The sequence below is a fragment of the Oncorhynchus tshawytscha genome, linkage group LG31 (genome assembly GCF_018296145.1).
Source record: "Oncorhynchus tshawytscha isolate Ot180627B linkage group LG31, Otsh_v2.0, whole genome shotgun sequence".
NCBI lineage: Eukaryota > Metazoa > Chordata > Actinopteri > Salmoniformes > Salmonidae > Oncorhynchus > Oncorhynchus tshawytscha.
Genome location: NC_056459.1, coordinates 20,213,079 through 20,229,357, shown reverse-complemented (window position 1 = coordinate 20,229,357; position 16,279 = coordinate 20,213,079). Strand labels below are relative to the sequence as shown.

The following is a 16,279-nucleotide window of genomic DNA, read 5'->3' as shown; positions in this document are numbered from 1 at the left end:
TCCAGACACACTGAGCGTTGGACTCATACTGGATGGGGAAGTTGGGCGAAGTGAATGTACCAGAAGGACCTTGAAGGTTAGAGCCGCATGTTTTCACTGTGAAAGAGAAAGAGAAAAATAAAGAAATTAAGGAAGGTTATTCATTTGGAGCCTGACATTTATCAACCTGACAAACACAAAAGTTGTGGTTAATTGGAGACAGATTTTGCCAAATGCTGTGTGTGTGTGATTACGTGCATGTGTAGGTAGTCGCTTTAGCTGTATTGATTTGGCTCACATTGAATGCTCGTATTAATGAAATATCGTCAAGACACCAGGGCCCCTTTGCTTCGGCTATATTCAACTCATAATTATACTTCAACAGATTCTCAATAGAGCCTGCTGCTATCTGAACTAGAACAAGTCATTTAAGGCCAGGGTTTCTGTTGTCATGAATGTCATTTTATACTCAGATGACTAAATTCATGACAGCTGAACAAGTTAAACTCTGTGCAAATGAAAAAAAAAACACCAAGGCCTTCTTCATTATCTTAATGGAGAAACACCAGTCATTATTTGTTAAATACAGACACGGCTTGTCTGTGTCCCGTCTGTCCTGCCTGTCTTCCAAATGCACTGACAGCTATGAAAGATTACCGGGCTTGCGGCTAACACAGCTAAAAAAAGAGTTTCTGGAATATTCATCTGGAACAGGACAGTACTATGACTATAAAGTCTGTGTTATTGGTGCCGTTCATCAGCGACGATGCCAAAGTGACAATGTTGTGACGGAGTCTCAAATGGCACCCTATTCCCTATTTAGTGCACTACTTTTAAACAGGGCCCATACCCTTCCTATTACATACTATAGACATCAGGTTTTATCAGTCTCTGACATCTTGATTGCTTTTGAAAATAAATAAGTCATTATTTCTGTATGTAGCAAGGTGTCAACACCGATGACTCTGTAGACCCCTCAGGTATAATCCACACTCTCAGAAAGTCACTGGCACATTGGGAAAAACAGCATCACAAGTAGCCTTGAATACAGTGCACTATACGGTCACACATAACGCAGAAACTTTAAAGCACTTGAGTTAATTCCAGAAACCTTACATTGGGGTCCATTTACACAAGAGGTCAGATAAAGTCAAAAAATGGTTTTGGGTAATATCAAATACCACTACTGCTACTTCATCTACCAGGTAGACTCCCTTCACTGGTAGATGTTTCCCCTTTATGTGTGGGCAGTAGTTTGGTACCTTAGGTACCTTGTTACCATTGCTATGGCAGATTCCATTGAATTTCAAACATAGATTTGACATCCAGGGCCAGACATGGAGTACTTCCGGTATCAACCACATAACTACAATGAGTAAAACGGCCTCCCCATTCAAGTCAATGATGCGATAATGTGTGGACTAGCAGCCACTTTGAGTGTACTCATAGGATTAAAGCAGGAAGTAAAAGTAGAAAGGGTCCCATTATTAACATGATTCATTCTATTTCAATAGGATTAACCCAGGAGAGATGAGGAAGTGTTTCAGTAATACTACAAGCCAATGAGCAAGCAGAGAATGTCATTCCTGGGTATTTATAATGTCTGAGTCGTCCTCATAATAAGAGATGTGATCGACTGTCACTTTGGAGGTTATGTAATATCCTTGAGCTGGTGGGCTACAATAAAACAAATGTCACCGGGCTCTTTAATCATCCAGTCCCCACACTAATGTTTAAAATACAGGAAATAATAGACATGTAGTCGATCAACTATCTCATCAGCCTTAGCTATGAGAGCAATGACATTCCCATGGTGTGTCTGTAAGGGGAATAAGATTTCTTCTTCTCAATACAACTTTGCTAATGAGTCTTCATTTGTTTAATAAACGCAACACACTTCCTATTACAATCTCATCTTGGGAGAGAAATAACAGATCTGCACCGAAAAAGAGAGAGAGAAAGAGATACAGACAGAGCCCTTAGAGAGAGAGAGAGAGAGAGAGAGAGAGAGAGAGAGAGAGAGAGAGAGAGAGAAAACAGAGCACCAATGAATAGTTAAATTGAAATTCATGATTAACTCTGCATACCCTTGGGCTGTCCTGAAAATATAGATCTAGGCAATTTTCTGCATGATTTCAAGTGGCATCTTCCTTAATTAGTTTGTACAGCCTTTAGCCGCAGGAACAAACAGACATGTGGGTGACAGCCAGCCAGTGATTTAGTGGCCAGCTAAAGGTCAGGGTACCACGGCGAGAAAGAAAGTGCCATAGAGGAAGGGAGGGGAGGAGAGGTGGGTGGGTGGAGGTGTGACGGGATCGGGGGATTGTGACACAAACAAAGGGAACAAACATACACAATGGGCTCAGGGAGGGAGGTGAGAATCAGGGGATTTATTCTGTGATAGTATGGTGCTGTGGAAGGTGGTATATGTCTCTCTCTCTCTCTCTCTCTCTCTCTCTCTCTCTTTGTACATATGCCAGCTTGTGTGTATGTGCACTGAACAACAGTTGGTCCCATGTTTCATGAGCTGAAATAAAAGATCCCTGTAATTTTCCATATGCATAATTATCCAAAAGCTTATTTCTCTCACATTTTGTACACTAATTTGTTTACATCTCTGTTAGTGAGCATTTCTCATTTGCCAAGATAATCCATCCACCTGACAGTTGTGGCATATCAAGAAGCTGATTAAACAGGATGATCATTACACATGTGCACCTTGTGCTGGGGACAATAAAAGGCCACTCTTAAATGTGCAGTTTTGTCACATAACACAATGTCACAAGTGTTGAGGGAGCGTGCAATTGGCATGTCCACCAGAGCTGTTGCCAGATAATTAAATGTTAATTTCTCTACCATAAGACACCTCCAACATCGTTTTAGAGAATTTGGCAGTATGTCCAACCGGCCTCACAACCTCAGACCACGTGTATGGCGTCGTGTGGGTGAGCGGTTTGCTGATGTCAACTTTGTGTATAGAGTACCCCTTGGTGACAGTGGGGTTATTGTATGGGCAGGCATAAGCTACGGACCATGAACACAATTTCATACTATTGATGGAAATTAGAATCCACAGAAATACCGTGATGAGATTCTGTGGCCCATTGTGAGGCCCATTTCTTTTAAGGTATCTGTGACCAACAGATGCATATCTGTATTCTGAGGCAGGGTTGGGTAGGTTACTTTCTAAATGTAATCCGTTACAGTTACTAGTTACCTGTCCAAAACTGTAATCAGTAGAGTAGTAAAGTAGCTTTGGGATTACCCAAACTCAGTAACGTGATCTGATTACATGTAGATGACTTTCCCCTTAACAGGCATTAGAAGAAGACAATTGTTATCAATTGAACGGCATCTATTGCAGGATAAATCCATGTTAAAGTTTACATATCTGGCCATATATGGATGTTAAATGTTACTTAATGGGTTGGTTATGTAGACTTCTTCGAACCCATCGCTTTCTGCTACACACTGTATAATAATACAATTCAATTATATCTTTACATTAAAAACCAAAGTCTATCATAATTCCAGTCATTACAATATATTTCATACCCCTTGATCTTCAAGAATAGGACTTGGAAATATGAAAGTATAGATTAGCCAAATTGTTTTACTTGAGCATGACCCCAAAACTAAGGACTTATTAGCCAGCCCTACTCTGTTGTTTATGATTTTGTTGTCATGGAGGACTGATTGAGCTCGTTGATTCAAGTGAAAAATAAATGCTGCGCTCATGGAACGGCATGCTTTGAGCACTACTGAAAAGTGCTATTTACATGTGAAAATTGAATGTCATATGCTGCAAGCGCAATAGGACTATTGTTTACCTTTTTGTTTGTGACACTTTGATATCTTGATAATGTGCAGATATTTAAAGGGCACATCCACAGATGAAACAATATCAAAATCCACACCCTGCCTGTTTTGGTAAAACAAAACTGAGGGATTGGCCTGGAGAAATGTGCTCACTCTCAGATTAATAGACATAGCTATGGATATTAATATTGATATCAAAAATATTGTTTCAACCATCTAATGAGTCTGTTCAGTGTTTGTTTACGTTTACAATTTTAACAAACATTGGAGGAAAACAAGATTATATTTTGGGTTCTCATGGAGTGTGACAGTTGAACTAAACTCATGAGGCATTTCTAAGTTACATTCTTCAATAATCAATGGATAAATATACACATACACTACCGTTTAAGAGTTTGGGGTCACTTAGAAATGTTCTTGTTTTTGAAAGATAAGTACATTTTTTGTCCATTAAAGTAACATCAAATTGATCAGAAATACAGCGTAGAGATTGCTAATGTTGTAAATGACTATTGTAGCTGGAAACAGCTGAATTTTAATGGAATATCTACATAGGCGTACAGAGGCCCATTATCAGCAACCATCACTCCTGTGTTCCTATGGTACGTTGTGTTAGTTAATCCAAGTTTATCATTTTAAAAGGCAAATTTATCATTAGAAATCCCTTTTGCAATTATGTTAGCGCAGCTGAAAACTGTTGTGCTGATTAAAGACGCCTCATACGGCCTGGAATCAAACCAGGGCCTGTAGTGACACCTCTAGCACTGAGATGCAGTGCCTTAGATTGCTGTGCCACTCGGGAGCCCTAGATCAGCACTCCTACTCTGAGACTCTTTATAAATACGGGCCCTGATGATTTTAACTGTGATGATGGCAGTGGAGATGGTATTCTATTTGAAGAGAGCTAAGAGATGCCAACAAGAAGACAATGACTTTATACCTTTTATGTTATGACTTATTTCTCTGTAACGTGTAGATGGGAAACATGCCCATTTCAGAATATCATACATATCATTGCAATTTTCCCGTGTGGATCGTGTTTGTGTTCATCTGAACAGGGTGAATAGTTTCTGGAACCATTTCCTCTGAATGATATCAGATTATCTCAACCGAGCCCCGAGTTTGAGCTTCAAACAAATTGAAGGCCTTTCAAACCAGGCTTTTTTTTTTTACTGTGTAGGAAAATCAAAGATGAGATTACTTGCAGATGTATTTTGAGGTATAAGATGTTTGTAGTTCAATAACACACATTAGCTGTACATCAATACTTTCAGTTCATTTACAGTATTTGGCTTTGTTGTGTTAAAAAAGCCCTATATTCCAATATCACATGGTCCTAGTGGGAATCTGTTTTTAATTACTGTTTAATGTGCACAGATAGGCCTATACTTCATGTGTTTCTACAGTATGTAATGTAGTAACACTCCTGTGTGTGTGTGTGTGTGTGTGTGTGTGTGTGTGTGTGTGTGTGTGTGTGTGTGTGTGTGTGTGTGTGTGTGTGTGTGTGTGTGTGTGTGTGTGTGTTTGTGTGTGTGTGTGTGTGTGTGTGTTTGTGTGTGTGTGTGTGTGTGTGTGTGTGTGTGTGTGTGTGTGTGTGTGTGTGTGTGTGTGTGTGTGTGTGTGTGTGTGTGTGTGTGTGTGTGTGTGTGTGTGTGTGTGTGTGTGTGTGTGTGTGTGTGTTTGTGTGCATGCATGCGTGCATGTGCCTGCATATGTGTGTCTGTGTTCCCTCTCTCCCAGCAACAGTATCGGAGCTGATTAAAGAAGTGATTAAATACATTTTATTTTCCCCATCTTAATCCTTTCTTTTTATTGGCCAGTCTGAGATATGGCTTTTAATTTGCAACTCTGCCTAGAAGACCAGCATCCCGGAGTCGCCTCTTCACTGTTGATGTTGAGACTAGTGTTTTGCGGGTATTATTTAATGAAGCTGCCAGTTGAGGACTTGTGAGGCGTCTGTTTCTCAAACTAGAGACTCTAATGTACTTGTCCTCTTGCTCAGTTGTGCACCGGGGCCTCCCACTACTCTTTCTATTCTGGTTAGAGTCAGTTTACGCTGTTCTGTGAAGGGAGTAGTACACAGCGTTGAGCAGGATCTTTAGTTTCTTGGCAGTTTCTCACATGGAATAGCCTTCATTTTTCAGAACAAGAATAGACTGACGAGTTTCAGAAGAAAGTTCTTTGTTTCTGGCCATTTGAGCCTGTAATCGAACCCACAAATGCTGACGCTCCAGATACTCAACTAGTCTAAAGGCCCGTTTTATTGCTTCTTTAATTAGTACAAAAGTTTCCAGCTGCGCTAACATAATTGCAAAAGGGTTTTCTAATGACCAATTAGCCTTTTAAAATTATAAACTTAGATTAGCTAATACATCGTGCCATTGGAACACAGGAGTGATGGTTGCTGATAATGGGCCTCTGTTCGCCTATGTAGATATTCCATTAAAAATCTGACGTTTTCAGCTACAATAGTCATTTACAACATTAACAATGTCTACACTGCATTTCTGATCAATTTTATGTTATTTTAGTGGACAAAAAAATGTGCTTTTCTTTCAAAAACAAGGACATTTCTAAGTGTCCCCAAACTTTTGAACGGTAGTGTATATATTTAGTATATATAATTTATAAATCCAAAAATGGATCTAGGAAAAGGGTGCGATTTTGAGCATGTGTCCATTTGGATTTGAGAACAGCCATCCATAACAACCACAATCCGTAAGGCGCAAATAGCTAAATGAGAGAGCGGCAGTGTGATTCACATCAATTCATATCCATATCTCTGTAGACTACACCACTGCTGTCATCCTTACCTCCAAGCGTTTATTCATGTCGGATAATCTTCGGATGCCGAAAGGAGTCGTACCATTGGAAGACATGGCTTGGACTATAGCCTACAAAAGCCTATTCTTGCTCTTGATCAAACACATTTGGTGTGTCATCATAGTGGCCTCTGACTTGTGGTCAGACTCGCTTAGGCAAAAAATGTTCAATGCTGATTTAAATGTCATTGAGAAAACAGAGAAGTTTCAAAAATGATTTTTGCTGGTAACGGAACAGATTCCAGTTACTGTTTTTTTGTAATCCCTTACATGTAACATATGACATGTAATCCGTTACTCCCCAACCCTGTTCCCAGTCATGTGAAATCCATAAATTTGGGCCTAATTAATCTATTTAAATGTACTGTGTAAGTATGTCTGCATGTTTGTTTGTGTCTGCATGTTTGTTTATTGTTTTTGTAAATATGTGTGTGTGTGTGTGAGAGAGAGAGAGAGAGAGAGTGAGAGAGAGAGAGAGAGAGAGAGAGAGAGACAGAGAGACAGAGAGACAGAGAGAGGTGAATCTGTGTATGTATGATTTTGTGTGTGTCTCTGTTTAAGCATGTGTCTGTTGAGGTGTCTGTGTATGTCTCCACCATGGGGAGTCTTGTCCTCAGTGCTCCTGGAACCCAGTGGTGAAGGCAGCTGGCCTGAAAGTAGACAGAGATCTCACCCAGTGGTGAAGGCAGCTGGCCTGAAAGTAGACAGAGATCTCACCCAGTGGTGAAGGCAGCTGGCCTGATAGTAGACAGAGATCTCACTCAGTGGTGAAGGCAGCTGGCCTGATAGTAGACAGAGATCTCACCCAGTGGTGAAGGCAGCTGGCCTGATAGTAGACAGAGATCTCACCCAGTGGTGAAGGCAGCTGGCCTGATAGTAGACAGAGATCTCACCCAGTGGTGAAGGCTGCTGACCTGATAGTAGACAGAGATCTCACCCAGTGGTGAAGGCAGCTGGCCTGAAAGTAGACAGAGATCTCACCCAGTGGTGAAGGCAGCTGGCCTGATAGTAGACAGAGATCTCACTCAGTGGTGAAGGCAGCTGGCCTGATAGTAGACAGAGATCTCACCCAGTGGTGAAGGCAGCTGGCCTGATAGTAGACAGAGATCTCACCCAGTGGTGAAGGCTGCTGACCTGATAGTAGACAGGGATCTCACCCAGTGGTGAAGGCAGCTGGCCTGATAATAGACAGAGATCTCACCCAGTGGTGAAGGCAGCTGGCCTGATAGTAGACAGAGATCTCACCCAGTGGTGAAGGCAGCTGGCCTGATAGTAGACAGAGATCTCACCCAGTGGTGAAGGCAGCTGGCCTGATAGTAGACAGAGATCTCACCCAGTGGTGAAGGCAGCTGGCCTGATAGTAGACAGAGATCTCACCCAGTGGTGAAGGCTGCTGACCTGATAGTAGACAGAGATCTCACCCAGTGGTGAAGGCAGCTGGCCTGAAAGTAGACAGAGATCTCACCCAGTGGTGAAGGCAGCTGGCCTGATAGTAGACAGAGATCTCACTCAGTGGTGAAGGCAGCTGGCCTGATAGTAGACAGAGATCTCACCCAGTGGTGAAGGCAGCTGGCCTGATAGTAGACAGAGATCTCACCCAGTGGTGAAGGCTGCTGACCTGATAGTAGACAGGGATCTCACCCAGTGGTGAAGGCAGCTGGCCTGATAATAGACAGAGATCTCACCCAGTGGTGAAGGCAGCTGGCCTGATAGTAGACAGAGATCTCACCCAGTGGTGAAGGCAGCTGGCCTGATAATAGACAGAGATCTCACCCAGTGGTGAAGGCAGCTGGCCTGATAGTAGACAGAGATCTCACCCAGTGGTGAAGGCAGCTGGCCTGATAGTAGACAGAGATCTCACCCAGTGGTGAAGGCAGCTGGCCTGATAGTAGACAGAGATCTCACCCAGTGGTGAAGGCAGCTGGCCTGATAGTAGACAGAGATCTCACCCAGTGGTGAAGGCAGCTGGCCTGATAGCCTGCAGGGCGCCGGAGAAAGAGACACAGACCTCACACAGTGTCTGGTAACATGGTGCTTACACACCCGATTACACACTAACACCTCACACCCACTCCTGTCTCACTGTACCACAGTAGTGGCCAAGTAATAAAGGCATGAGCCCTTAACCTCCCTCACTCCCTGTGTCTTTTGTCTCCATTTTTGATTCTCTATTTGTCTCCCTTTCTATCTCTCTTTCTCTCTCTCGTTCACTATCTCAGTCTGTTTGTCACTTTCTCTCTTTCTCTCTCTCTCACTCTCAATTTATTTCTCTTTTTGACCTCTCTATCTCTGTCACTGTAGTCAACACAACATAAGCAGTATCACTAAAGTGATGGCCTAAGAGTGGTATTAAAAAGTCCTCAAAGTCAGTCTCACTAGCTAGTCCCTCCATCCTTCAGTGTGCTTCTCCACATGTACATCGTGACAACAACGTATGGACATAGAAATGGGATTTGTAACCATTCAGTTTTGGGGGCGGACAGTGTCAGCTAGGCCTCAGTGAAACAGAATCTGCATTCTATCTAGGGGACGTAGATCTAGGCATGCCTGTGTTCCATGGACTGACAGCTCAATTACTGCTTACTAAATGAAGAGCCTTGGCTCTCCCTGCTGGGTGCATGGCGTAACTTATAGCAAGCACGCCGAGCAGCCAGATAGAAATGATCTATACAATTACGGGACACGATGGTGAGCAAACAATTCATTACCTTTCTAACCCCCACCTTCACAAACAAGAAACATGATTTCACAAGAGGGACAAGACAGGGCTATACTCTCTGGTTCATCTAACACTGAGGGATAATGGCATCATGCGTGCTGGGAGAGGCAAAATAAAGTCTCTGAAATCTGACTTTGGTTGTCCTTAAGTCCCTTGTTTTTTCCAGGTTTTTTTGTCAGGCAAATTAACAATTCAGAGATCCAGATTGCGGATCCTCCTCTTTTTGTTATTGTCTACAGCATTTTAATGGTGAACTTTCACAAACCCAGCTCTCCCAGTCAGGGATGCCAAGCCAGGGAGATAAGCCTACACTTGAAGACATCAAGATAATTAGTCGTTTGCCGTTGATAAAACACCCTGCACATGTTTTACTTGTTTTCTATCCTATTGTTGGTGTTTTATGTCCGCCAGCATTCAGGCTGACCTTCCGCTGGGGGAAAACGAGCCAATTCAGCAGAGAGAATAAAGATTAGCTGGTCTGATTGGCGACTCGGAGGAACGGGAGGTACAAAGTAACCTAAAAAACAATGGCCACTGAGAATGATCAATGACATCATTAACCCTGACCCAAGGTACTTTGCCTTTTTCCCTTCCAAACAGGAGTACACTGGTCTCACACACCGACAAACACAAACAGGGAGAGACACACACGCACACACACAAGGAGGCAAGCCGGTACAAGCACGCATGTTCACCCAACACACACACATACACACACGGAAAGTGGCTGCGGAACATTGCCTGCCCATTTCAAGGTGTAATTTGTAATACTGTCCGCAGTAAAACGTATCATACATAATTTACAGCTAGTGGCGGTCTCCCTAACTATACACAAGACAGTTATGGCAGCAGTGTTATTACCATTATGTATATATGTACAGTACCGGTCAAATGTTTGGACACACCTACTCATTCAAGGTTTTTCTTTATTTTTACTATTTTCTACATTGTAGAATAATAGTGAAGACATCAAAACAATTTAATTACACATATGAAATCATGTAGTAACCAAAAAGGTGTTAAACAACTCAAAATATACTTGAGATTCTTCAAAGTAGCCACACTTTGCCTTCATGACAACTATGCACACTCTTGGCATTCTCTCAACCAGCTTCACGAGGTGCATTTCAATTAGCAGGTGTGCCTTGATAAAAGTTCATTTGTGGAATTTCTTTCCTTTTTAATGCGAATGAGCCAATCAGTGTTGTGACGAGGTAGGGGTGGTATACAGAAGATAGCCCTACTTGGTAAAAGACCAAGTCCATATTATGGCAAGAACAGCTCAAATAGCAGCATACCACCCTGCACGCCAGCAGCATACCACCCTTCATCCATCCCACTGCTGGCTTGCTTCTGAAGCTTAGCAAGGTTGGTCCTGGTCAATCCCTGGATGGGAGACCAGATGCTGCTGGAAGTGGTGTTGGAGGGCCAGTATGAGGCACCCTTTCCTCTGGTCTAAAAAAATATCCCAATGCCTCAGGGCAGTGATTGGGGACATTGGGGTGTTGTCTTTCTGCTGGGATGTTAAATGGGTGTCCTGACTCTCTGTGGTCACAAAAGATCCCATGACACTTATTGTAAGAGTAAGGGTGTTAACCCTGGTGTCCTGGCTAAATTCCTAATCTGACACTTATACGGTCACCTAATCATCCCCAGCTTACAATTGGTTTATTAATTTCGCCCCTGTAACTATTCACCAGGTTGTTGCTGTCAGTGAGAATGTGTTCTCAGTCAACTTACCTGGTTAAATAAAAATAAGCAAAGAGAAACGACAGTCCATCATTACTTTACGACATGAAGGTCAGTCAATCTGGAAAATGTCAAGGAATTTTAACATCAACTGTTCCGAAGAGACTGCGTGAATCAGGCCTTCATGGTCGAATTGCTGCAAAGAAACCACTACTAAAGGACACAAATAATAAGAAGAGACTTAGTTGGGCCAAGAAACACGAGTAACGGACAATTAGTAATTAGTAATTAGACCGGTGGAAAATGTCCTTTGGTCTGATGCATCCAAATTTTTGAATTTTGGTTCCAATAGCGGTGTCTTTGTGAGACGCAGAATAGGTGAACGGATGATCTCCGTATGTGTGGTTCCCACCATGAAGCATGGAGGAAGAGGTGTGATGGTGTGGGGGTGCTTTGCTAGTGACACTGTTTGTGATTTATTTAGAATTCAAGTCACACTTACCAGCATGGCTACCAAAGCATTCTGCAGCGATATTCCATCCCATCTGGTTTGCACTTAGTGGGACTATCATTTGTTTTTCAACAGGACAATGACCCAAAACAGACCTCCAGGCTGTGTAAGGGCTATTTGACCAAGAAGGAGAGTGATGAAGTGCTGCATCAGATGACCTGGCATCCACAATCACCTGACCTCAACCCAATTAAGATGGTTTGGGATGAGTTGGACCACAGAGTGAAGAAAAAGCAGCCAACAAGTGCTCAGCATATGTGGGAACTCCTTTAAGACTGTTGGGAAAGCATTCCAGGTGAAGCTGTTTGAGAGAATGCCAAGAGTGTGCAAAGCTGTCATCAAGGCAAGGGGTGGCTACTTTGAAGAATCTCAAATATAACATATATTTGTTTAACACTGTTTTGGTTACTACATGATTCTATATGTGTTATTTCACAGATTTGATGTCTTCACTATTATTCTACAATGTAGAAAATAGTAAAATATAGAAAAACCCTTGAATGAGTAGGTGTGTCCAAACTTTTGAATGGTACTGTATACACCAGTGGAGGCTGCTGAGGGGAGAATGGCTCATAATAATGGCCGGAACGTGAAAATGGAATGGTATCAAACACCTGGAAACCATGTATTTGATGTATTTGATTCCATTCCACAGATTCCGCTCCAGTCATTACCACGAGCCCATTCTCCACATTAAGGTGCCACCAACCTCCTGTGGTATATATTGTACATGTACACATTCAAATGTTGCTTTGCTAGTTTTAAAGAAACAAAAACAGGATGTCCTGATGCTTTTTTGTTTACTTATTTAACCATTATTTAACTAGGCAAGTCAGTTAAGAACAAATTATCTACCCCGGCCAAACCCTAACCCGGACAACTCTGGGCCAATTGTGCACCACACTATCGGTCTGTAGAAACACCTCTAGCACTGAGATGCAGTGCATTAGACCACTGTGCACTTCATCATTTCCATACACAATACAATAAAAGTATGTTTTGTCTTTTGGCATTTGACGTCTATTTATTGGATTGTCCCTGATAATCGACAGAGTCTAAGTACAACTGAAAAAACGACCCTATTCTCTACCCTATTCTCTAACCTATACTCTATATAGTGAATGTATTTTAATAAGACCACGAAGGGCCCTGGTCATAAGTTGTGCACTAAATAGGGAATAATTTTTGTCCTCCTAATAAAGTTCAACTGGCAGTGGATACAGCCGGGTTATACGTCATGATATCATACACTTCCTGGATGTATTTAGTCATATCAACCCTCTTCCATGCTTCAAAGACACTGCCAATCAGACTAAAGTACTGAAAGAAGTGAGAAGAATGTGTGGGCATATCGGCCTAACCAGCTGTCTGGTTGTCATGTGGCCATATGGCACTAGTGTTCACTGACATACTGTAATGCATTGAGATATGGTGGTGGATAAGTCATTTGTGGGACACAAGGACATTGCAGAGTTGACAATTGACAAGAAACAAGATCAAGAGTGCCTGTGACTTGTTTTTATATACAGTAGTGAACTGTTAAGTGTTGGTTTGATGGGAGGTTTGCAATATCCATCAGACAGCTCATGTAAATAAGAAAGACAGGCATGTTGAATGTTCAAACTGAAAATGGTTCTGAGATTACAAGGTTTTACCACATCCTCTCTATCGAACAACCTTCTCTGAATAATAATTACCTCAAATAGAAACAAGAAAGAGCACTACTGTACCCCTGATACTGTGACCATCATCATACCTACGAATCTTAATGTTATGTTGAGTTCATTTGGATAATTTAATTTAGATCTATTTTGACTCTTGACATACTGTAGGAACCTCCCCTCTTAGGGAACACAACAGCAGAATCCAGTATAAAACCGTTTAGACTGATAAATAAGAAAAACAAGATACATACACTCCAACAAAAAAAGGGTTAAATGCTTTAAAGAATCCTAGGTCCAGGCACTCAGGTGGATTTTAAAGTGTAAACGTGTAGGTGTTTTTACATGCTCTATGTCCATTAAAAATGCCTTACATATAAAAGGCATGTAGTGTATTGAAAAACACCTACAGTGTTTTAGCATAGAGCCTTAATTTAGTTTGGTGTAAAACTACAACGTAAACAGTACCGTAATCAACCCTCTACGCCATCAGCTGTTATTAACCATTCAGTAAACGTTGCTTCTATACAGATCTGCCATCATTGTAAATAAGAATTTGTTCTTAACTCGCTTGCCTAGTTAAACATTAAATAACATCACATAAATTAAAGCAAATAAAAATGTGTAAACAACTCGAACTACAGCCAAAAACGTTTGCATGACAGCACAAACACATCTGCTACCAGTTATTACTCCTGCAGACAGCAAGCTTAGCTTATTTTTTATTTTAAAGAAAGAGATCAATAAACATCTTGTCACATCTTAAATCAGAGATGAGCAATGCCAGTCCTCGGGGGCGTGATTGGTGTTGCTCGTTTGCCCCAGCCCCAGCTAACCTGACTCCAGGAAGCCTAGTGGTTAAGAGCGTTGGGTCAGTAACCGAAAGGTCGCTGTTTCGAATCCCTGAGCCAACTAGGGGAAAAATCTGTTGATGTGACCTTCTATGAGGCACTTAACCCTAGTTGCTCTGGATAAGAGTGTCTGCTTGAATGTAATCAACAGATAATGATCTTTAGTTTAAAATACAATTTGTTGAATCACCTGTGTTTGCTAGGTATGGGGAAAAAGTGTGACACTACTTTGATCCCCTGAAGACTGGAGTTGCCCGTCCCTCATCTAAATATCTAACTGATCGGTATATATGAATAGTGTATAGGAAGTATTTTGGTTGTCTCTTGGTGTCTTGACTAATTATATGTAGTATAATATTGTCTTTGTGTTGTCTTTTCTCTGAGTAACTACTGCATGATCAACAGCTAATGGGAATCCTAATAAATGAACTAAACATTAGTCTGAAGGGAGTCTCCTGCTAAGAGACAAGCCGATGCAAGGGTGTTATTAGATACACCCCAGAGACATGGGTATCCTGGGGGCATTGTTCAGGCCGGTCAGTTCCCAGGGTGGCATCACAGTCACACAAGTGACAGGATTTGGCTTAATTGATATCAGCTGTGTTTAATTGATTAGATAATAATGTCTCCACATTTTAGGAAAAACAAACAACAGGTGAATGCTTCATTAATGACGGGAGAGACAGGAAGGGAGTGAGAGCTGGGAAAGGGAGTGAGAGCTGGGAAAGTGAGTGAGAGCTGGGAAAGGGAGTGAAAGAGAGAGAGAGAGAGAGGGGAGAGGGAGATAGAAGACTTATCCAGCAAGACAATAATTATGTCTTGAAGTTGTTGTCCATTGCCGCATCAACTAATTTCAGTACCTAATTACCTATAATTAAACTCTGCCTGAAATACTAGAACATTTTCTTTATTTTATTGTTTGCCCGGCTGGAGAGCACAACCTGAGGATGGCTCTGATGAATGAATGTAGGGCGTGATAGGCAAGATGCTTTAAATGTTACACACAGAATAATTTTACTTTGTTTACTGATCTGCAAAGTGGGTCGTCCTAGCCACTCCGGAGGCCTCACAGTGGCCTGGGATAGGATTGGTTGGTCAATGTGTGTGTCACCATCAAAATGGACCACGATTGGTTGATGAATGTGTGTGTGTGTGTCACAAAAAAGGATCAGGCCCACAGGTGTGTCCCAGCTACCTCTAACAACCTGTCTGCTTGTCACACCGACCCTCCCCTGCGGTAACACTGACTAATCAAACCTTAGCAGGTCTCTGATCCACTGTTGAACATCATGACCATTACACAGAATCCCAAATTATATATCAAATCAATCTCCCAGAAAAACCAAGCCACCAAAATGTCGCTCAGTTGAAAATGACAAAGTACTCTGACATTTCCATGAGGGCTCCATATCTATATTCTCAATGAGTTTTGGGACCCAGGAGCCATGCACTGCGTCCTAAATAGTGTCCTATTCCCCATATAGTTTGCTACTTTTGACCAGCCCCCTATGGGCCCTTGTCAAAAGTAGTGCACTAAATAAGGAATAGGGTGCCATTTGGGGTCCAGGAGCATGCAGGCAGTTGCCAGGGGTGCTAACTGACCTTTGCAGACGGGGCGGTGGTCACTCCAGGCAGCGAACACCTCGGCCACCCTCTGACAGGTGATGGTCTTGGAGCCTTGGAGCACATGGTCCTCATTACAGAGGAACTGGATGGTGGCTCCGATACTGTTGTTGGGAGAGATGGAACACAGACAGGCAGACACACATATACAGGCACATTCGCACATGTACACATGCATACACGCACGCACGCACGCGCACACACACACACACACACACACACACACACACACACACACACACACACACACACACACACACACACACACACACACACACACACACACACACACACACACACACACACACACACACACACACACACACACACACACACACACACACACACACACACACACACACACACAGGAGTGTTACTACATTACATACTGTAGAAACACATGAAGTATAGGCCTATCTGTGCACATTAAACAGTAATTAAAAACAGATTCCCACTAGGACCATGTGATATTGGAATATAGGGCTTTTTTAACACAACAAAGCCAAATACTGTAAACGAACTGAAAGTATTGATGTACAGCTAATGTGTGTTATTGAACTACAAACATCTTATACCTCAAAATACATCTGCAAGTAATCTCTGAT

At 42.1% G+C, this 16,279-nt stretch overlaps 1 protein-coding gene across 1 annotated transcript in view; it reads right to left on the bottom strand.

Moving 5' to 3' along the window:
• The window catches only part of LOC121841470 (CUB and sushi domain-containing protein 3-like), a 633,380-nt gene that overhangs the window by 301,855 nt on the left and 315,246 nt on the right, over window positions 1–16,279 (bottom strand). The window contains exons 9-10 of the mRNA XM_042310031.1: window positions 15,654–15,778; window positions 1–96 (exon numbers count right to left, since the gene is read on the bottom strand). The exon at window positions 1–96 is cut by the window's left edge and continues 26 nt beyond it. Of these exons, the coding sequence (XP_042165965.1) occupies window positions 1–96; window positions 15,654–15,778 (221 nt within the window). The remainder of the gene's footprint in view (window positions 97–15,653; window positions 15,779–16,279) is intronic.